Source organism: Lathyrus oleraceus, chromosome 7 (genome assembly GCF_024323335.1).
Source record: "Lathyrus oleraceus cultivar Zhongwan6 chromosome 7, CAAS_Psat_ZW6_1.0, whole genome shotgun sequence".
In the NCBI taxonomy this organism is placed as follows: Eukaryota; Viridiplantae; Streptophyta; class Magnoliopsida; order Fabales; family Fabaceae; genus Lathyrus; species Lathyrus oleraceus.
In genome coordinates, this window is record NC_066585.1 from 187582804 (window position 1) to 187606163 (window position 23360).

Below are 23360 nucleotides of genomic sequence, written 5' to 3' on the forward strand. Positions count from 1 at the left end.
ACCTGCTCCTTATATGGTTGAAGTTCCGTGTACTCGTACTCGACCAACTTTGTCAGTTCGGTGGGTACTTCCGAATCTTCCTCACCCTCATCTTCAGCTTGATAAATGGGTGAATCCCAATCAGGAGAGACAGTATCGTCATTGGATTCAACAAGGTTTGTAATGTCACTGCATGTTGAAAGGCTTATTTTATTAAATGTTTAATGAAAATGAGAGAAGTGAAAATGTATTTTAGTTTGTTTTTGAAAAGATTGCCAATTTCATTTTTAAAGGTGAAAAAAAAATCAGTGGAACAACTTGGAACAGAACAAAATGCATTTATTAATAATTGTTTGAAATGAAAGGTGGCCCTACAAAGCGATCCAATAACCTTGGGCAGAGCTATGGATTTGAAAACACAAATGAAAAATTAAATTACTTTGACACTGGAAAAATAACAGGAATCTCTATAGCCTCCCAGTTGCTCAATGCTGCACTACTCTTGAACACCAGGTTGCTTAAATCGTCATCTTCACCACCATCGCTGATGGCATTAACTTGAAAACCTCCGCTGATAAACACTTCTTGGAAGATCTTCGGACGCCCTTCGGCATAGGTAGCAACTTTCTCATGAGTTGGTCTGTAACCCAACCCGTGGCGATTAGTCTTCGTCTTGACGTTGATTACCTCCCCCCAACCTTCAGGAATGCCCCTGTCAATTGTTGATCTGGTGCTCTTCAACGATGCAAACGATGGATTACTCTGGCCTTCTACAGTCTCCTCAACCTCCACTAAAACAGCATTAGCGATCTCAAGAGCTTGAAAAGAAGTTTCCAAAGCGTCTTCATCAGCCTCAATATACCGAAACGATGACAAGTTACTAACCATCAAATCTTCCTCACCATGAATAATCACCAGCTTATCATCAACCACAAACTTCATCTTCTGGTGCAGGGTAGACGTCACTGCCCCAGCGGCATGGATCCAAGGTCTTCCAGGCAAACAACTATAGTTAGGGTTGATATCCATGACCTGGAAAGTAATATTGAACAAATGAGGACCAACTAGAATTGGAAGTTCAACTTCTCCCATTACTGGTCTACGTGAACCATCAAAAGCTTTAACAACTAAGGAGGTAGGCTTCACCACAGTTTCTTTGTAAGCCAACTTAGAGAGAACTCTCTTAGGTAAGACATTCAAAGAAGAACCAGTATCCACGAGCACTCTTGCCAAATTATCCTCCTCACACTTCACTGATATGTGCAAGGCACGGTTATGATTCGGACCCTCTTTCGGTAACTCCTCGTTGCTGAAGCTGAGAGTGTTACAGGCGGTAATGTTAGCAATTACATGATCGAACTGACCGGTCGTAATGTCCTGAGCGACATGAGCCTAGGTCAAGACTTTCTGCAGGGCAGCTCTATGCGCGGGTGAATTCAATAACAGAGACAGAACGGAGATCTTCGAAGGAGTCTGGTGCAGCTGGTCAACAACCTTATAATCACTTTTCCTGATTATCCTTAAGAACTCAGCATCCTCATCATTAGTAACAACTTCCTTACTTATATCTTTAGCAGGCACGGCCGTATTGGTGGTTGGCTCTTTAGATGGAACTTCATCAAACCGGGGTGTATAGACACGACCACTGCGGGTCATCCTGCTTGCCCCAGCTATGTTGGTTACCTCTTTAGCTTCGACCTTCATCTCTTCTCTTGGGATGACATTTCCAGATCCTTTGTCAATCGCAGTTATGTCATACTTCCAAGGTACAGCTTTGGGATCACTGAATGGGAACGGACTCGGCTTTTGGATGATCAATGGCCTAGGAGTAACAGGTTGTGGTATACTGAATACCAGTATGGCAGAAATTGTCCCTGTCATGTTAAACACCGGCACCCCGCCTCTTGGTTCGGGCAAATCGAAGATAGGTTCAACTGCAACAACTTCTGCCTTCTTCACCTTGTTACCTACTCGCAGGAAGCCGTCGTCAATCAATTTCTGAACATCTTTCTGAACCATAACACAACCCTTATCACAATCCTTACACCTTGCACAACGGATGTGAGACACAGATACCAGATCGGCTTCAAACAACTTCGAGTTGAACATCTTCAGAGGTGTCTTGATCTGGGATACATCAAGGATAAGATTCTCATCGGACGAGTCATCAACGGCATTAACAGCAGCCTCATGCGCAGGCAAAGGGTTTGTCTTAACATTGGGCGGTGGATCGTTGAAAGATAAGATTTTCCTTTCCATCAGATCCCTCACAAGGTTTTTCAAAGCATAACAGTTCTCCAAATCATGACCTGGCGCACCCTCATGAAATAAACAATGAGCGGCGGCGTTGTAGTTGGCTGGCAAAGGATTCGAAGGCGGTCCCAAAGCTCGAGTAGTGACCAAACCGCGTTGCACTAAGTAAGGATACAACTCCGTGAACATCATCGGAATCGGTGGACAAGTCTTGTATAGTCTCCTTGGAGCATTCTGGCGAGGTGCCTGGTTCCTCGGTTGTTGACTCGCCTGAGCGTTGGATGCTTGTTGATAATTCGGAGGAGGATAAACCGGAGGCGGATAACCAGGAATCTGTTGCATGGGCTGATAAACTGGCGCTTGTGGAGCTTGTTGGTTAAAAGATGGTGCAACAGCAGCCACGTATGGCGGTGGTGCGTACTGAACCGGGTATCCCTGTGGCTGGGCATACTGTGGCGGATATTGATACTGCCTATTCCTTCTCCTATCTGAAGACACAGCATGAGTCTCTCCTTCCTTCTTTCTCTGAGGATTGACGACAGTCTTCTTAGCTTGGTCCTTCGAACTCATACTGCTAGAACCACTGGACATCCTTCCACTCTTCATAGTTAATTCAACCTTTACTCCAACAGCAACAATATCAGCGAAATTCGTGGTTACACTACCCACCATCCTTTCATAGAACTCAGGACGAACGGTGTCAACAAACCAGTCAGCTAATTCTTTATCAGTCAATGGAGGTTCAACCTGGGAAGCAATTTCCCTCCATCGTTGGGCGTATTCCTTAAAGGTTTCAGAATTTTTCTGCGTCATACTCAAAAGTTGTTTCCTGTCAGGAGCCAAGTCCATGTTGTACTTATAGTGCTTAATGAAAGCATCAGACAAATCTTGAAAAAACTTGATGCTAGATTGGCCCAATGTTAAATACCACTTCGACGAGGCACCTTTAAGACTGTCTTGAAAACAATGGATCATCAACTTGTCATTTTCCATGTGGACAGCCATCCTACGGTAGTACATTATCAAATGGCTTTTCGGACATGTAGTCCCTTCATAGCAGTCAAAGTTCGAAGTCTTGAACTTTGGCGGAATAACTAAACCGGAAACCAAACAGATGTCTCTAGCAGCAGCACCAAAGACCTGGTCTCCTTCCATCTTTCTTAATCTTTTATCAATAGTAACAACCTCCTCATGGAGCCTATCACGCGGCTGGTACCCTTCATCATTATCATCCAGAATTTCATAAACAGGCTCATTAAGATAAGGCTGCACATGAGTATGGACATTAGCTTGTGTGAAGGTAGGGATCGCCTTTGGAGGCTCGGGAACCAAAGGCACAGTCTGTTGAACGTTCTGTATAACGGGCATGGCTTGTTGACCACTTTGTGCAACCGGCATAGTTTGTTGAACTGACGTAACAACAGGCGGATGTATGAAACTCTGCGAAAGACCATAAGGAAACGGGTTCTCAACTGAAACAACCGGAGGATCTACGGCAGCGGTAGTGTTGATCTCAGAAACCACAGTAGGCTGAGTATCCATCTTTGCATTGATAACCTGGAGTAATTCCATAATTGTTCCTACATTCCCTCGAAGGTCTGCTAGCTCATTGTTAACGTGATCCATCTCTTGAGCGTGCTCTTCCATCCTTCTTCGAGCTTGAGCTCTAGTGTTGTATCGATTCAGTGTGACGAAACTGTTGATGGGAGAACCGAGTATGAGACAACCGGGAGACACATGAAATGCAAAATGTGATGCAAAATGCGAATGAAAGATTTCATGGAATTCAAGCATTTATGAATATCGCGGAATACCACTGGGATCTTTATTTATTGATTTGAAAAATGGATTACAAATAAATATTCTTAAAAAATCTTAACAAGAAAATAGCTAAATAAAAGCTACGAAAGCCCTAAGGAAGCATAGCCCACGACTTCAACGAGTAGGCGGAGAGTCGGAGGAAAATAAATCCTCGTAGATTCTTCTCTTTTTGTAGGAAAGCACTTCTTCATTCTTCGCCTGCAGCTGCCTTTGTAGCTCTTCATTCTCACTGACGAGAACCTGATATTTATCTTTCCACGTTTCTGCCTCATGTTGTGCTCTCTTCAAAGTGATTTCCAACTTTTCAGCTTCAGACATGAATACTAAAACAGGTTCTCTTCTCGGAGGTAAAGGATCTTGGCGCGAATAAGGCATCTTCAGCTTGATGGCTCTTTCCCGGACCCAACAAAGATAAGGTTCCATAGACACACAATTTGGCTTTCCCAGACTTTCTTTGCCCTTCTTGTGCAAATGACGCCAAGCGGATACAATCTGATCTTGAAGTTCTTTGTCACCCTTAAAGAAGATTTTCTCCACATGAACACCTTTAGGCGGTTCTTTCAAGGGATACCCTAACTGTCGGCGAGCTAGGACTGGATTGTAGCTGATTCCTCCATTAAAACCAAGTAAAGGTACGTTGGCAAAGTCTCCACAGCTGTCAATAATTAGTATTCCATCATACACACGATTATACCAAACGATGTCCGAGTGTGTCAGCGCCATGACCCTTGGTGACCAAAATCCCTTGTCAAGACTCAAGAAAGACTTAGGCAACTGCGAAATAAACCACTTGTATAATAAAGGCACACAACAGGTGATCATTCCTCCACCATGAAAATTCCGGAGATGTATGGAATGATAAGTGTTACCCAATAACGTTGGTACTGGATTGTTCTTCATGAATATTTTGATGGCGTTAATGTCAACGAATCCTTCAAAACTTGGGAAGAGTAGCATTCCATAAATAAGCAAAGCAAGGATTGTCTCAAAGGTAGGCATGCTTAAATGATCGGCATAATATTGGGCTTTCTTGATTAAGAAATGCGTAGGTAACCCTACAGTTCCGCCTTTGGTGATCATATTGCCTTTGATGTCGGACACCTTTAAGCATATGGCTTTAGCAATGTCTTCCTCTTTAGGGTCCTTCTCTAAGAAAGGGAACGGGGACTTATCCAAAATAGGTAACCCCACCAACTGAGAGTACTCTTCTAAGGTAGGTAATAGCTGATAATCTGGGAACGTGAAACAATGGTAATCCGTATCATAGAACTGTAGTAACGTAGAAAGAAGCCCATCCTTCACTTGGATTCTCAATAAGGATAAAAGCCTTCCGTATTTGTCCTTGAACCTCTCTTGATCTTCAACCAAGGCTCCTAGCTTCCTTAGGTCATCCAACTTAAAATTCTTAAAAGAATATTTCAAGGTGTTTCTCTTATTGTAATCCATGGTAGCCTGCGATGTTCATAAATAAAGTTTGAATTCCATGAGATGTAATGCAATGTGATGTTTTATGGATGTAATGCACACAAACACACAAAGTCCTAGGTTAAAGGTATATGAGCGGAAGTCAAGGTCTACCCATCCCACAGAGGTATATACTATAGGGTTAATTGTACCTGCGGAACAAGGGTTCTAAATTGGTTCCCAAAGTCATCAGTCCATCTTTCGGATATTATCAATTTCCCAATTGACTCGGTGGTTAATAATATTCTCAAGAGAACCTCTTCTGAGTGTGGTATCGCGTAGCAACTATTTTGGGATTACTCCCTCATAGTCCCCGCACTACGTCCTAGATAAGACCAAAGTGGTGTTAAGGTAACTACGGTCCCCAGTGTCATAGGCTCCCATCGAAGATAGTAAGTGTCTTCACGATTACTCGTTCAACAGAACTACCTTTCAAAAGGGCCTCAACTGAGCGGTGATTCTCAAGTCGGCTTGGTCGGGATTCAACTCCCTATAAGCTTCGTTGAATCTATCACCTCCTATAATAAGTCCACTCAAGTCCGGGTGTAGGACTTATCTTACAACAAAGATACCCCCCATAATAAATAATAGATACAGACAATTAACAATAAACAAAATAGGGGCAACCCTTAATTATGTTTGTCCCCAGTGAAGTCGCCATTTTCTGTTGCGGTGAAAATAGGATATCAAAGTATTAATTAGCTTGAATCCCCATTCTTAATTCACAACCGCTCTTTGATTTATCCGAAGGAAAAGGTCAAAAGAGGAAAAACCTATTCTTGCATCGTAAGCACAATGCGGGGAGAGACCTAGGTAAGGGGTTGGTTAAGCTTAGGGAAGGTACTAGCACCCTAAACTTCTGTAGTACTCTACAGGAACCTTTTGTTTATTGTCTGTCTTTTTATTTTTATTATCGGTTTGGAATATGTATTGAGCTAAAGGATAGAGTGACCTAAAAGAGACCTAAGGGTTAGTCCTAAGTTTACTCGGCAAGACGTCGCATCTTGTGCCTACATATCCTGACGGGAATGGAATCAGAGTAATTGTAGTTCCCCTCGTAAGGGAGGTTAGAAACGTCTTGAATGTGGTCAAGGTTTCAATGGGGAATAAACGTATCTTAAGGACACGCTTACGTGGAGAGCGGAGACTCCAATATCTACGTTGAACTTGGTAATTAAAATTAGGGTTGAAATTATTAGGGATTCCACGGCGAGAAACCCTACAACAGAGTACAGCGACTCTTTGACCTAAAGCTAAGGTAAAGGGCATTTTGGTCTGCGGCGGGACGCCTAAGCTGACTAGGGTTTTGAAACATTCAAAGGGTAAGGCTATTGACTCGGCGGTCAAACGGCTAGACCTAATTCCTTCGGAAGGGAAAATAACGGTAAAACATGCAAACATGGCAAAATATTATATGGCAGAAATAAAGTGCTGAAAGTACAGAAAGCTGTCGCGACGATCACTCGCGTAAATTACAAATCCCAAAAAAATGCAAAATAAAATAAACCGCGACCATGGCCTCGCGTGAATTACATCCATAGAACAAAATAAACTGAATAAATATTAATCGGAATTTAAGCATGATCTGAGGAGAAACACAGAGAACATTAGTGAAAAGTTAGACATAAATCAACGGCAAAAATGAAACTGCTAAATTGAAAGAGAAAAATACAATTTTTGAATTTTTTATGGTTTTATTATTATTTTAAGGAAAAACCCATGTCATATTTTTAATTATTTTACAAAAAAAAAGAAGATCTATTTTAATTTTAATTTTTGCATTTTAACGATAAGAAAGAAAATTAAGTTTTATTTAGAAAAAAAGCTAATTCTTAATTTAAAACAAAGATTTCTAACAAGTGGACCTTTTATCCTCACCATTCATCTAACTTTGACCAACGACTCATATTGCTAATGAAACAAATTTTTTAAAAGCTAGTAAATTAATAAGACTAACTACAGCTTATTGTTAAAACATGTTAATGGTATTGTAGCGGTGTATTCGTCGCTATATGATTTATTGATTAAACCATAAGCAAAGCATACAAAGAAATCGAGTCGCCACCGCACTTTTATTTATCCTAAGGAATGGTTAAAAAGCGAACAAAAACCTAAGAAGTTTTACACGTAGAAAACCAATAAAAAGATCAGAGAGTCTGGGTAAGGGGTAAATTACGCAATGGGAAGGTGTTAGGCACCCATCACGTCCTAGGTACTCCTAGGGAGCCCTTTTCACACTTGTTGTATGAAAATGTTTATTTGTTTATGACATATTGTGAAAACATGAATGGGAAGATGAGAAAAGAATATACAATTTTATTATTTTTGTGTTTGAACGGATGAACCCGTTGCCTACGTACCTTCCATCAAAGGTAAGGATCAAAACGCCGTAGTTCGGCTAAAAGATTTCCAAAAATTGGTGAGTTCATTTTAAAACACAAGCACTAAGGCTTTTCATTACCAATGGGAGAAAACTCAACCAATACCAACAATCCACCATGCGAGGACGGCTTCTACATACTAGTGAGGGGTTAACCCTATAATAAGTATGGAAGATTTACAATCAACTCACTAAGGATAAGGTAAGATTTACATCAACCACTATGGTAATTGAAACCTACGGCTAATGTATGAAAACGTATTAACAATGGACAAAGCCACAAAACAATTGAATGTGTGAAGTTAACTGATTATGAGTATTCACAAAATATGGTCAAGGTATGATTAGGATTGATTCAAAGAAGTGTTATGAAATGGAGTTTGAAAAGTCAAGGACTTAGGGTCCAGGTTTCTAATTTGAAAAAGACATGAAGATGTTTGCACAACAATTCAAAGTTTTTGAAAGCAAAGTGTGAAAAGGTTCAGGAACAAAGAGGGTGAATGGATAATGGAGTGTAAAACTTCCTAGAAAGGTTCACCTCTTGAAATCATATAGAAGATGATTCAAGTGCGTCCTTAGGAATAGACAAATGAGCAATAACAAATAAAAGCAAGGTGATACCGGATGCCATCAATGGACTTATACCAATCTCACAAACAAAAGCGGATACCGGATACCAATAAATGGATTTACACCAATCTCCTAAAACAAAATAATGATACCGGAAGCCATTAATGGACTTATACCAATCTCACAAACAAAAGCGGATACCGGATACCAATAAATGGATTTACACCAATCTCCTAAAATAAAACAAAACATGGATGTCAGATGCCAATCTATCTGGACTTATACCAACCTCCAAAGGATGATCATAGGAGTACAAAAGCCAACAACATGGTCTTACAATTGCATCCTCACATGCAACAAACAAATCAAAAGATGTAAGCAATGGACATAAGTGGCCAAATGAAATGGTCTTACACTCTATCCCTTCCAAATCATAGGAACAATGGCCAATTAATGGACTTACTGTTGTCCTCAATGGGTAAACCAAAGATGGATCACAAAGATATGAAATGATGATCATGCAATAATGAACAATTAATGATGATAGATGCACCAAGGTATGCAAGCAAACATGTACATATGAAGTAATCAATCAATCACACAAAGTCATTTAGCACCCACTATAACCAAACAATTAGGCTCAATCAAAGGGTTAGACTTAAAAGTCAACTGGAATAGGGTAAATGGTGCTCTTAACCTTGACATTGAGAGCCAAGGTGAAGCAGATGAAAGGATATGAGGGGTGTGCCTCATCACTCTTATCCCTGGTCAGGGAGAGCATTGAATATCAGAAGGTGTGGGAGTTCAGAAAGTTGGAACTCTCTCCACAAGTTAATGACTCGATAGATCTTGGGCTTTTACTCACTATGCATCAACACATGTGGTGTGAGCAAGGTGAGTGACTCACAGAATAGTAGGAGATGGACTATACATCTCTTTTGTCTACCAATTGCCTTATTAAAAGGACTTCACCTGCTTGGGGACAAAAATTAAACAATCACAAACATTGCCTCTTAAGGAGGACTTTAGACAGGTGCCTGGCTAAATAACAAGCCAGGTCTTCCAGACTACATGGAGACAAGAGATTCTACCTCAATGCTTAAGCAAAGCAAAGCAATAGCAAGTTCACAAAGGAACTAAAGCAACTATGGTACCTGAAATCAATCAAATATAATCAGTATTCCAATCACAAAGTCAAAACAGACAAGATATGAACCAACAGTCAACACAATCAATCACATGTGCAAAGCACAAACTCAAATGAAATGAGCTAGCATCCTACAAAACAAACCAAGTTAGTTCATGACAATCAAATAAACCAAACTCAATCAACTTGAATTAATCTCCTTAAAGCATTTGCTTCTTCAACCTGAAAACAAACTCAAATGTGAGAAGTAAACCCTTAGGCCAAAGCCTAGGGTCACAAGAGGAGAAAAAATTTAAAACAGAACATGAAAGTTGATCAAAATCAAGATTAATCAAATAAGAACAAATTCCAGCTGGTCCCATATCAAAACTATACACCAATTGCATTTCATAAGCAAATCATGTCAAACTAGGCAAGTTGAGAACTCAATGATGTAAACAGAATGAACACAAGCATATCAATACCAAAATGGCTCAATAAATTCCAGGAAAAATCATGCTCAAACAGAACACATTGAATGAGCAACACACCAAATTTCATGGCATTTGGATAAAGGGAAGCCAGTCAATTAAAATCAACAAATCAAAGCATGTTCAAGCAAGCTCATACAAGTCACTAAATGGTACATCAAGTTCATGCAATCATAAAACAGCAACCAAACATGATAAATGAATTAAATCAAAGCCATGGCAAACTTCAAGATGTCTATAATACACATGCCAAATTTCAAAGTCATCCAATAAACACCAAGGATTTCCCAAAACATATGGTATCATGACTCACAAAATGTTCACAATTGGTCAAATAGGGGAAAAATTCTCAAACAAATAGAAAATGCATTCAAAAATTCCAGGAAAAATCACAAGCAAAATAGACATCCATAAGTATTAGCATGAAAAAATACAGAGCAATTGGCATAGCATAAGCATGGAAAATAAAATCAAGATCATGAACAAGACATGGTGTGACATACATTGTCACACCTTCAAAGATCACATCATATCTCACAATCCAGAAATGCAAAATTAGCAAACCATATACCAAAATGACCAGGAGTGAGTCTAGATCATGCATATAAAATTTCAAGCATTTTGGAGCAAGCATCAAGATTTCACAATCAAAATGGTAAAACATAGGCAAAAAGCATACATGATCAAAACCATTAGACCAAAGTAAAAACAAGCCGTGCACAACTTTTGCTATCATGCCTATAAAAAACTAGAGGAAAAATGGAGATCAATGCAAAATTCCCACTCAATTTGGATTATCCATGAAGTTTTTATGATTTTTTGAAGTTTGATTATGAAATGAAATAAAAATTTGAGAAAACAAATGAAATTAAATGAACGAGTGGCAATTTTGTAAATACGGCGCGTTAGGATGAAACGCTCCGTTTCATTAACGGACGTGGCACAGTACTATTCGCTCATGGCTACACAAACACGATTCCCATGCAAACGCAAGGCAATATGGATCAAAGCGCGCGCTGGGAACGAAATGCAAACAAGTTCATCATGTTCTTCAGCATTCATCATCATCAAGAACAAAAAGTCACAGAAATTTGCAAACCGTATATGGATCGACTCAGCATTCAACACACATCACTAATCTAATCATGATTTCATCTAATTTTATGCACAGCAAAAGATTCGAATCAGATAAGTTTTGGTGTTCAAACTTCAAATCAAGATATCTTCATCAATACTTAATGAATTTACACGATTCAAGTTGCAACATGATCTATGAACTAGGATCTACAAAAGCCATATCATGATTTCAAGAATTGAAGGATTCGAATTCTTACCTATTGGAAGATGCAGATCTTGAATTGTTGGATTCCAAGCTCCAATGGTGAAAACAGAACTTCTATGATCAATAGGAAGATGAATGAAGGCAAGGAAACAACTCAACAAATCTTGAATGCACAGAAATCTTCAACTGCCATGTGAAACTTCAATGTTCAACAGTTAAGATCCAGCATGAATTTGGCCACGATTGCTTCAACAGTTCTTCAACAACATCTGTAAATGATGATTAGCACAAAAGAAAGCAAGAAGAATCGTGAAATTTGATGAAAAAATGAGAAAAAGTTTTGAGAAGATTTGAGAGAATTTGAGAAATTTTCAGTTTGGATCTGAGATTGTGATTGGTGATCTCGAAATTCTGTTACAATTAAGACTATATACCACCTCTTAATCCAGTTTCTTAATCATGATTAGCAAAATGGAAATGGATTAGTGAATGCTCATGTTATGCAATTTGGCAAAAATGCCCTTTTTCAAATAGAACCAATGGAACAGTGCAAAACCAGTTGAAGCAAGTCCAAATTTCTGTTTTGAAATGATTGGCATTGGTTTGGAGTGAAAATCATGTGTATTTTCCAAATTCACTATTTTTCCCACCAAAATTTAAATGGTTCACTTGAAAAATGACCTTTTTATGTGATGATTTTTGATGAAATGTGATGATGGATTATGATATTTCATGTCAAATGGGATTTGCTCAAAGAAACCTCACTCAATTTGGCCAAATGGTTTGAAAGTTATGCCTCCTTGAAGTTCAACTTTTCTTGAAAATGATTTTATCACAACTTGCCAACCACACATGAGAAATGAGTGTTCTTGGACTTTTTGGAAAGGCAAGAGCAAGATCTTCAACTTTCATGTTGGACAAATTTTGATTTGAAGCTTTCTTGATGGTGTTAAGTTGAGGAGAAGACCTTTCCATTTTTGGCAGTTGGAAATTACAGGTCATTTGCTATTTTGGGAAACTTTTTGTCTGACCTTCAATTCCTCAATGATGATGTTTGACATGTTATATGAGGCTTGTATGGACATGAACGAGACCTCTCAAACCATTTCCCACCATCAAATCACTGATTAAATGCACAGTTGACCACAATTGACTTTGCTAGGGTTTTGGTTGACTGAGCCATGCTTTGATGAATTTCAAGCCTCTTCCATTTGAGATCTTGATTCAAAATGATGTCACAACTCATATGAATCTCTTATGAATGATCATGGTGCCCAAATTCTTCAAGAATGGCCACCATCCATTGCTCAATGAATGTATTGACTGTTCTGACCTAGTTTGCTTCATCTGCAAGTAACATGGTTAGATGACAATATTTTTGTAGTTTTGGTTAGTAAACAAATGAAAAGCAATGATATACAAATGCTAGACATGCTTGGTGATCAAGAACCGCACTCACAAGATAACCCACCCACTAGAGGGAAGCAAGGTGCACAATGATCCTTGAGGCAATGATATGATATGATATGATGCCATGAGGGATCTTAGGGACAAAATTGGGGTCTTACAGGTATAAGGATATTTTTTACTATAAATTACTAAAACAAATTAGTTACAATAAACCTATATAAAAATCTACGAACTATTTGAGGAATCCCAGTTATTAAACCCCTACTAATTTTCCAATATTAATATTTTTAAAAAAATTGCGTTTATTATAATAAAACAATGAGCAAAAAAAAAAGTGGAAGATAGTGAAGGACGGTAAAGCAGAAACAGATTGAAAGGCTAGGTTGTCTTGGTTAGGGTTTGACAATCCTTTTTCCTCTTCTTCACTTCCTGCATGTGTGCATCGCAGCCATGGATGCTTTTCTGAAAGCTTCTTTCCCCTTCTTTTCCATTGATGCATGCTCCTATTTCTTCTTCAATTCACTATACCTAAACACGAAACATAAAGAAATCATCCGGAAATTATTAATGACCGAAAATCTATACCTGTTGATGGTGAAGAGCGGTTGGTGATGAGAACTTTCTGAGGCCTCTGGCTGCGGCTTCGACGGTGACGGTTCGATGGGTTTGGCGCCGTTTCCGTTCGGATCCTCTTCTCTTTCGTGTGATGATGATAATGAACTCAGAAGAGTTTCTGAGCCTTCACTCCTACTTGCACCGTCGGATCGTTATTCTCAAGGTTTGCTTATTTTTCTTTCTCCGTTTGTGATCCGAGGTGATGATGAAGGAGCAGAGGCTCCTCTGAACCTCTGTTGTTGTTGAGCCGCTGCGGCGAGTTCTTCTCTTCGATCCCCCTTTTTTGAAGAACCATATGAAACTCTTATACTTCCGTTTGATGGGCCTGGACGATTTTTGCGATGCCGTTGCGAACTTAACGCCTCTTTTTCAGGAGATATTGGTGCTGAGTTTGACAGGATCTTGTGTGGTTTTCTAAAGTTTTTTTTTTATTTGCTTGCTTTTTTTCGGAAAAATACTATTGCTTGGATTGTTGAACGGATCCACTGGATTTGAAAACTTGTTAATTAAACCGGTTCGATGGACTGGCTTTCTGAACTGTTTTTCTGAATTGGTTTTATTTGAACTATTTCAGCTTGTTGGACTTTTTGTTGGAATTGTGTTTTTTCATAGGACGATTGGAGTTAAGGTCCCATTTGGGGCAAACCGTCCTCCTGAGAAAAATCATTTCTCAAACCGGCTTTTCAAATAAGCTCTTTTCTGTATAATCTCTTTTTGGCCAAGCAATCTCAAAATGCAATTTTCCTCTCAAACCGGCTTTTCAAATAAGCTCTTTTCTGTATAATCTCTTTTTGGCCAAGCAATCTCACAATGCAATTTTCCTCTTCATCTTTCGGTGCCTTTCGATAAGAACAAACATCTGCCCTGTTCTGGCCGAGGTCGCGAACCGGACACCCGATGATGATATCTCTAAGGGTGTCAAATTAACCGATTCAATTTACTTGTTTTGCTCATTTTGCAGGTTTGAAGATATGTCGGAAAAGTCGGAGAATCGGATCGAATAGACATCAGACAGTTTAGTAACTTAAGAATTTTATGATTCTTTTTGTAGAAAATGTACTTTATTATTTTTGTAATTTTATGTATTATTATTTTTGTGTAAAGAATTAATAAAAATTCCTTATTTTTGTGTAAAATTATTATTATGATTATGCAAAACAAAATGAAAACTACTGCATATGCTGTTTGTTTAAAATTGGAAATAGAATTAAAATAAAACTATGAAATAAAGTTATATATTTTTTTTAAAATGAAGTTATCTAAAATGAAATGAAAACTTAAAACGGGATTAGTTATTTTAAAATGAAATAAACTTAAAATGAGATGATCTATTTTTTAAAAATGAAATGAAATATAAAATAGAATTAAATAAAATTAATTTAAAATAAAATGACGGTACAATGCAATATGGTTATCCGACTAACTTCACTTCCGACACCATTTCTGATTAAAATCTCCCAACCAGATCAAACAAACCAAAGTTCCTGATTACAGCTCATATTCAAGCTTGACGGCCGGCTGTAAACAAATGACCGTTTTTCCCTTCATAAGCTAAAGAGCGCACCACGCGATATTTCCTGCAAAAATCAACCAACTACAAGAACTTGTTAGTAACTAGTTAAATGCAAAAATGCAACAGAATGCGAGATGATTCGACTAATCTTAGGGCAAAATTTGGGGTATTACAACCTATATAGTTTATTATGTCCTGAAATGTGATAACTTATGAGAAGTAAGAAGGTCAAGACCCACTAGCGGGGGGCGACTTGTCGAGCGACGCCAGAGCCCGCTCTAAATGGGCCATAAGATTGATGGGGCGATCATGATAACTCGCCCATATTGGGTTTGGGTCGCCTAAGTTGGTGTGGCATCTTGAACATTATATAACATGGGTCATAACACGTCCCATGTTACCTAACTAAGGAGGAAAGATTTTCTCCATAATTCAAGGAAGACCAAGTCTTATATTGACCAAGTTTCTTAGTCGTGGAATGAGGGAAAGTCACTTTTTTATTCTGATTCGGAACCATAAAGCCTCTATAAATACTTCAGTCTTAAAATAAAGGAAGAAGTCTCCAATTTTCCCCAAAAAAGTACATAGAACTTAACACCACTTTGCATGAGGTAGCCCTACGTACCATCCACATACCCTACAGACACTCAGACAACCCTACACAATAGGGGTTATCATTGTTGCACTTTTTTAAGAAGTAAAATAGGCTCCCACCGTGGGCCCCGATAAAACTGACATGGAGCACACACTTAATAAACAACCACCATATATTATTCTCGTCATCCCATCCATCATGGTGACCACGAGGACAACTACGTCAGCTGACAACACCTTTGACGACGACCAGGAAGTCATATAAGAGACGTGTGATATTATGGACGACATAAGTCGCCATAATCAAACTTTAAAAGACATCATACATGACCTCCAACAGCGTCAGCATAAGGCTAATCCCATCTAAGATATAGAAATTTTGAATCCCAAACCTCTCTCTGATGATATTTAGGGAGCCTCCGTACTATAAAACCTTAAGTCGCCTTCACTCACAAAGTTTGATGGGAGATGTTATTCATAAGAGCACTTGCTCCCATCAACCTGCAAATGGCGATTGGAAGAGCTTAAGAATCTCTATAGTGAAGCTCATTTCCAAAACTTTTAAGGATATCGCCTTAAAATGGTATATGAACCTACTGTGTCTCTCAATCATCAGTAAGAGCTAGTATGAGAGACTTTGGTCCATCATTTTTTGGCGAGTAAGCATTAAAAAATGTCCACTACCGAGCTTGTTTAACTTGGACCAAGGAACAACATAGTCCTTGAGGGAGTATCTCACCTGCTTCAATGAGATGACTATTAAGGTTATCCATCCAAACCATGATATGTTTGTAGGAGCCTTCTAAAAACAGGTTATGGGGGACTTTTCAACGAGTCCCTTGCCTAGAAACTAGTCACCTTCATGTCAAAGGTCATGACTTGCGCTGAGAGTTATATCAAAGGAGGAGAAAGTAACACTGAGAAGAAGGCGATAAACACCAAAGAGCAAGCGTTTGAAAATTTTGACTCCTAGCATCAGTAGAAAAATAGACATTACACCTCACCCATAAGAGACAGGGCGACCTTTAAGCATAATGACCGATCTGTAGAAAACTTCACCCCATTTTATACTCGTCGTGAGAAAATATGGCAAGAGGTACTACAGACCCATGATATTACGCCTCCTTCAATCCCCCAAATCTGATACCATGGGGTCGAAAGTAGGCAAATGGTGCATATATCGTAAGGTGAAAGTCATACAAATGATTGTTGCTAACTAAAGAAGGAAATCGAGCGACTTATCCAGGAAGGCCATTTAAAAAAATATGTCTTGGATAATGCTCACCAATCAATCAGGACAAAGTCCTAAAGGCAAGATTTCTCCAGAATCCCAAGGTCCATAAAGGGCAATGAGCCATAGAGAGGATGAATATATGTTAGTGTGTCATACCCTTAATACCATAGCAGGGGGGTTTGCTGGAGGCGGAGAGACTAGCTTCGCCCATATGAGATATGCCTGTCAGGTTATGATAATAGAGGGATCACATGCCAAATTTGACTCAGATTTGGAACAGATAGCCAGATACGAGATAACATTCTCTAATAAGGATGTTGTGGGTATTTATCATCATGATAACGACCCAATGGTGAAAATTATATATTATGATGAGGAAATTAGACTCGTGTTGATCGGCCATGAGAGCTCTACTAATACTCCCAATTGAGATGCTTTTGAGAGGTTTCAATTAGATCTGAAAGAGCTACATCATTCCAAGGATCCTTGGTGGAGTTCTCAGGAGAGCAAGTGCATGTAAATGAATATATTAGTATTAAAATGGTTTTCGAGTTAGAGGAGAACGCAAAGAGGCCGCCTTGTCCACATTGTACCTTTGCATGAAATACATGTTGCATAACGAGCATGTAGGCGTCATGCAACGTGGCTAATTAACCACTCAAATAAGCTACAAAAATAGCTTAAGGTTGAAGAGGGTGATGGTAGCGAAGACCCATGATCAACGACAACAGGTGTAGGGAGTCAACTTCTTGAATCCATAAGTGAAGTCCATCGCACTAACCTTTGTTTCGCCATGAAGTTGTTGCACCAGGTGCTCCCACCTAGCCTTATTCTACACATAGCACGCCTGTAGATGGAGCCTAGCGAGGTTTGCTTTTGCAGGATTCTGCTTTTGCCTATTTTCTTCGTGCTAATTCATGGTTTTCCAGTTCTTTTCACCTGTTTTTGATAAATGTATACAAGAAAGCTAAAATGGACGTTTCTTTATTTTTCATAGATAAATTAGGGTTTTTTTACAATGATTCATTGTGAAATAAGCATACATGTTCCAAAGTATTTAACGTAAATCTGGAACTTATCAACTCTCCCCAACTTACCCTTTTGTTTGTCCTCAAACAAAATAATTAGATGATTCAAAAATATGTTACATGTTTCATGCGACAAGTTGACTAACTTTAGGTCTAGAGTTTTTGAAAATATTTTTATGCATGGTGTTCTTTTTCAAATACAAGTTCATAATCAATATTCTGACTATCCATGAATCATAGCATTCATATGAATAATTTTCTTTACCAAAGTAAAATTTTAAAAATAGCTCAAAATCAACAGTTGAACATCAGTCGGAATCGTAATCTCACTCAGTATCTCAATGGTTAGTCTTTCCCTAAAAAAGTTAAGACAATGCATATAATATATTAATACTTTGTACTTCGTCTTAGCATTATCATGAGATATATTATCAGACATTGACCACTAAGGTTTTTCTGAGGTTGTAACGTCGTCGCGCTTAAAAAATAGGCAAAATTACTCCATAAGCACTTTAAGTTATTTTCTTGTAACATGTTGGTCTTTTAAGGTGTTTTTGTAACAACTTGGTCCTTTAAGTTACCAAACGTGTGCAATGTTACCCTTTTTAACAGAGCGAATATGCTAATTATGAATGCAATTATTTTAAGTGGTATGAAAATGATGAAAATGCAATAAGAAATACAACAGTCACACATTTTTAAATGTTTAAAATGTGATAAAAAATATGTAGAAATTGTAACACTATAAAACCACGACTCTTAATTTAATAGAGAATACCAAATAAAATTTTAAAAAAATCACCTTTAGGGTGTCACACATACTTCTCAATCAAACAATCATTTCAACTTATAAAATGTCGCAGCGGAATTAAAACATTTAACCAATTAACACATCTCAAAGTTTCAATAGGAGTTCAACTTTAACATAACTGAAAGGTATAATTAAAACAACTTTCAAAGATAAACATAACAAATCTCGTCCAATTGTTACATTATCAGAGAATTATTCGCATAATCTAGACAAGCACATAATTAAACAAGAATAAAGACAACCATCTTAAACCATCCTCTAACACTCATGACACTAAGGCTCATATACCTGAGTATATGTAATCAACTGCATAAATTGTCACATAACAACAAATAGGGGTGAGAATGTATTCAACATATGTTTGCGGTGTTAACATAATAAGGATAGATACACACAATAATTCAATCAACATCAATCATTCATAATGCAATATTATGTATGCAATGGACACCTCGACTCTACTCTGATGCATGTGGTGTCAAGGTTTGGAAGTTCAAAAGTGTGTTATTGAATACATCCACGAGTTATAACACTAAAACCTAAGCTAATAAATGGTTACAACACTAAACTTGAGCTCCATACTTATCACAACACTAGATCAGGACTCATAGATGATCACAATACTAAATCAGGACTCGTCAACAGACCTAAGTTCCACCTAACTCCGAAATACATGAATTCATGAAAATGATACATAAACAATTACATGAATGCATCACCACCACTTCCAACTCTGCCAATAAAACATCGATTCACCACTAAACCGAACTCAAAATTAACCAATGTAAAGTCACAGTAAACAACTCGACCATCAAACCAGATATTTCAAACAAAATAAATTATTAAATTCATCATAATAAGCATAACTCAACCATAACTTAGTTCCCAAGGCTTCCTGCAAACTCTCCTAGAACCCCGAAATGAATCTCAGATCTCTATATGAAACAATACTCAAAGGAATACCATGCAACTTGATTATCTGCTCAATATAAATATCTACAAGCTTCTGCAACGGGTAATTGATCTTTATCGGAATGAAATGAGCAAACTTAGTCATATTATCCACCACTACCCAAATCAAATCACTTTCTTTTGCTGTCTTCGGAAAACTCATCATAAAATCCATAGAAATGTTATCCCATTTCCACTCAGGAATGCTCAATGGTTGCATCAATCTCGACAACTTATGATGCTCTATCTTCGACTTCTAGCAAGTCAAACACGCATAAACAAACACATCAACCTACTTCTTCATTCCTAGCCACCAAAACATCTCCTTTAGATCTTGATACATGTTAGTAGCATCGGGATGGATACTCCTACTACTCCTATGACCTTCCTCGAGAATTCTCTTCTTAAGGTATGACACATGTGGCACATAAACTCTGTCGCAAAATCTCAGTATCTCATTCTCGTCTATCCTGAAGTTTACCCCTTTTACCTTGATTGATTAATACCATTCAGTTAATCAATCCTAAGTCAACTTTCTGACCCTCCCTAACTTCTATAAAAATACCATTAGTCAGCTTCAACATACCTAATTTCACATTGTTAGGAGTCATCTCGCACACCAAACTAGGGTCTCTAAACTACTTAATCAAATCCAATTCTCAAACCATAAGCATCGACAATATGCATCGAATTCCTACTCAAAGCATTTTCTACCACATTAGCTTTACCAAGATGGTTGTCATACGGTGAACTGACTTTTGGTGTGTTTTTGCTTTGGAAAGCAAATGTCGCGGATAGCAAGAGTCGCCACCGACTTTTCTTTTATCCAATAAGGAAAGGTGGAAAAGAACAGGAAAGACCTTAATTAGATTTTTGGGTTCGGGAGGTACATTATACAAAGGGAAGGTGTTAACACCCTTTGTATCCATGGTTATCCATGGGCTCTTAATTGCTTGATCACTTATGTTATTTTCCTTGTCTGAAAAAGTGTTTGTGAATTGCTTAGAAAATGTTTTGAAAAGAGAGTTTAACTTTGTAATGATTCTTGTACGAACGTATACAAAGTATTTATCTCGTTTAATTTTGAAAGCTGTTTAGAAAAATATAACTTGGCAATGATTCTAGTACGAATGTATACCAAGTGGTGATTTTCTAATAGATGTTTTGCAAAGTGTGAGGTGTGAAAAGTATTTTTAAATTGTGAGTCAGCATTTAAGAGTTATACCTACCCAAGGTCTTTATGGGCATTTCCTATCCTTATGAGGGTAAAACTGTCCTTACTATTGAGAAGCAAGTAATTTTATCCTTTGGATGTAAAAGGGACATCGTAGGGTCATCGATTGGTCATTGAAGGCAACATTTGTAAGGATACCTTAGCATTCGAAGGGACAATCATCATTTAACCGTAGGCTACAACGACGAGTCATCGAGGGACAAAAATCATATATTCGCAGGCAACATCCGAGGGACTATGATTTATCTTATAGGGACATGATGATTTAACCGAAGGGTCTTTGCTAAGTGTATCCCCACATTCGCGGGACATGACCGTAATACTGTAATACCGTAAAGCAACAAAGAGAGGTCCAAGATCACATATTCAAAGACAATATTTTATAATCAATTAGGTAATTAGGATGAATCTCCACATTATAATTAATTAGGTAATTAGGATGACTCTCCACAAGGGGTATCCCAAAAATAAAGTGGAATACCTAGCAAGCTACCTTTTCCGGGAATATGTGAACCCTTACAAAATTCAGCAAAACAGGTCAGAATACCAAATCAGGGTGCAATCAAGAGCTGCACCAAACCAAAAGGAATCCCAACAGTAATGATGTCAGGTAAACAATGCATGGTGATAATAAAACATGTTAGATGAGCAAAGATCAGAACAGAAAAGTCAGCGACTGTCATGTTCGCTGCTGCCTCGCCTAGCGAAGGCCTAGTGAATGCTCGCTACATGTTCGCTTAGCGATGTGCTAGCAAACGGCTGCGGGTTTTGAATTTTAGAACAATACGATTTCAGCGAGCTCCAAACCCTATGGCGTCCATTACAGAAATTACATGGTTAAACATTCAAGATATTCAGGCATATTTAAATCCACATGCAAAACCTCAAATATATTTATGAATTCAATTATAATATCACATGTAAATTGGGAACATAAAGCGGTAATAGTAATGCAAACCTGTTTGCAATTGAATTGCAACCTTGAATTGGCAAGTCACTTGAATTGCAACCTTGAATTGGCAAGTCACTCTTAGGGTTGGCGCCGGATTGAGTTGGGCGGAGGTAACCTTTGTGCAGATGAGTTTCCTTCAGGGTTTCCTTTAGGGTTGCTCTGAGTTCTTTGGGTTAGCCTCCAGGGTTTGCTGTTCCTTCTCTCTGTCTCCGTCCGTCCGTCTGTTTTTCGTCCCCCTGCTCTGACTGAAGTTGTGGTATTTATAATGAATTTTTGTGACCTAATGGGCTCAGAATGAAGCCCAAAATTTCTGGTATTCGCAAGCTTCGCTAGGCGAGTGGTGTAACGAAGGGTTCGCTAGGCGAAGGATTTGCTCGCCTAGCGAGCAAGCTAGTTTAGGCCATCTTCTGGATTTGGCCACCTGTGTGCTGGGTCTTTGTTCCTTTGAGATCAATGTCTTGAAAAAAATTAGTTGGAGTGCCTTAAAAAATGCCTTGCAAGATTAACGGGCAAATTTTGGGGTATGACAATGGTAACTCAAACCAAAATCATAATCCTTCAGAAATTCGAGCCACCTCCTTTTGCCACATATTCAGCTCCTTCTTATCAAACAAGTATTTTAAACTCTTATGATCGTTGAACACCTCAATCGAGAGCCAAACAGATAATGTCTCAAAACTTTCAACACAAACACCATAACTGCCAACTCTAAATCATCGATAGAATAATTTATTTCATAAACCTTCAGTTGTCTCGAAGCATAAGCTATAACATGACCATTTTGCATAAGCACATCCCTTAATCCCATCTTCAATGCATCATAATCAACCTCAAATGATTCACTCGGACTCGGGAAAATCAAAACTAGCGCTTACGTCAACTTCCTCTTTAGTTCTTGAAAACTCTCCTCACACTAAACAACTCACACATATGCTTATCCTTTTCGAGTCAACTGAGTCAACGGAAAAACTAACCTTAAAAATCCTTCTATAAACCTCCTGTAATAACCAGCAAAACCAAGGAAGCTCACTTCACGCAACAAAAACTCACTCTTGGACAACTTCGTATATAATTTATTCTCTTGCAAATTCTGTAACTCAACTTTCATATGTCCTGCATACTTTTCATCTGATTTCGAATACACTAAGATGTAGTTGATGAATACCACAACAAGTTGATCTATAAGGTCATTAATCCTAGAAAGAGGATACTTGTTCTTGAGAGTAACCTTATTCAACTGTCCATAATCAACACACAACCTCATGCTACCATCTTCTCCATGATGATATACTAGGCCTAATGAACTTCTTTTCTAATAGATCTTCTAATTGTTTCTTCAGCTCACTCAACTTTAACACAGACATTCGATATGGTGCCATCAACACAGGACTAGTACCAGGTACTAAGTCTATGGAAAACTCTACTTCTCACTATGGCGGCAAATCGTTAATATCTTTAGGGAAACATCAGGGAACTCACACACAACATGAAACTCAACACTCGCAACCTCTCTCTCCACTCTCAAGGAAGGAAACATCATGAGCATCTAATAGCCTCCTCTCAAGGAGATCTTTATTTGGCGCGCAAATACGAATCTCGAATATATACTCTCTTTGGGTTTAGGAAACAACACAACCTCAACAACATCTGCA

General features: G+C 38.4%; 2 protein-coding genes across 2 annotated transcripts; both read right to left on the reverse strand.

Annotated features, from left to right (window-relative positions):
- Positions 1 to 4167: 4167 nt before the first annotated feature.
- On the reverse strand, positions 4168 to 5499 carry LOC127102814 (uncharacterized). The gene has a single exon (XM_051040145.1). It carries the CDS (start codon positions 5497 to 5499, stop codon positions 4168 to 4170), a length of 1332 nt encoding a protein of 443 aa, XP_050896102.1.
- A 16757-nt stretch (positions 5500 to 22256) lies between these two features.
- Positions 22257 to 22972, reverse strand: LOC127102816 (uncharacterized). The gene is made up of 2 exons (XM_051040146.1): positions 22683 to 22972; positions 22257 to 22416 (listed from the first exon to the last, which is right to left on the reverse strand). The coding sequence occupies exons 1-2, from the start codon at positions 22970 to 22972 to the stop codon at positions 22257 to 22259; spliced, it is 450 nt and encodes a 149-aa protein (XP_050896103.1).
- Between the last annotated feature and the right edge of the window lie 388 nt (positions 22973 to 23360).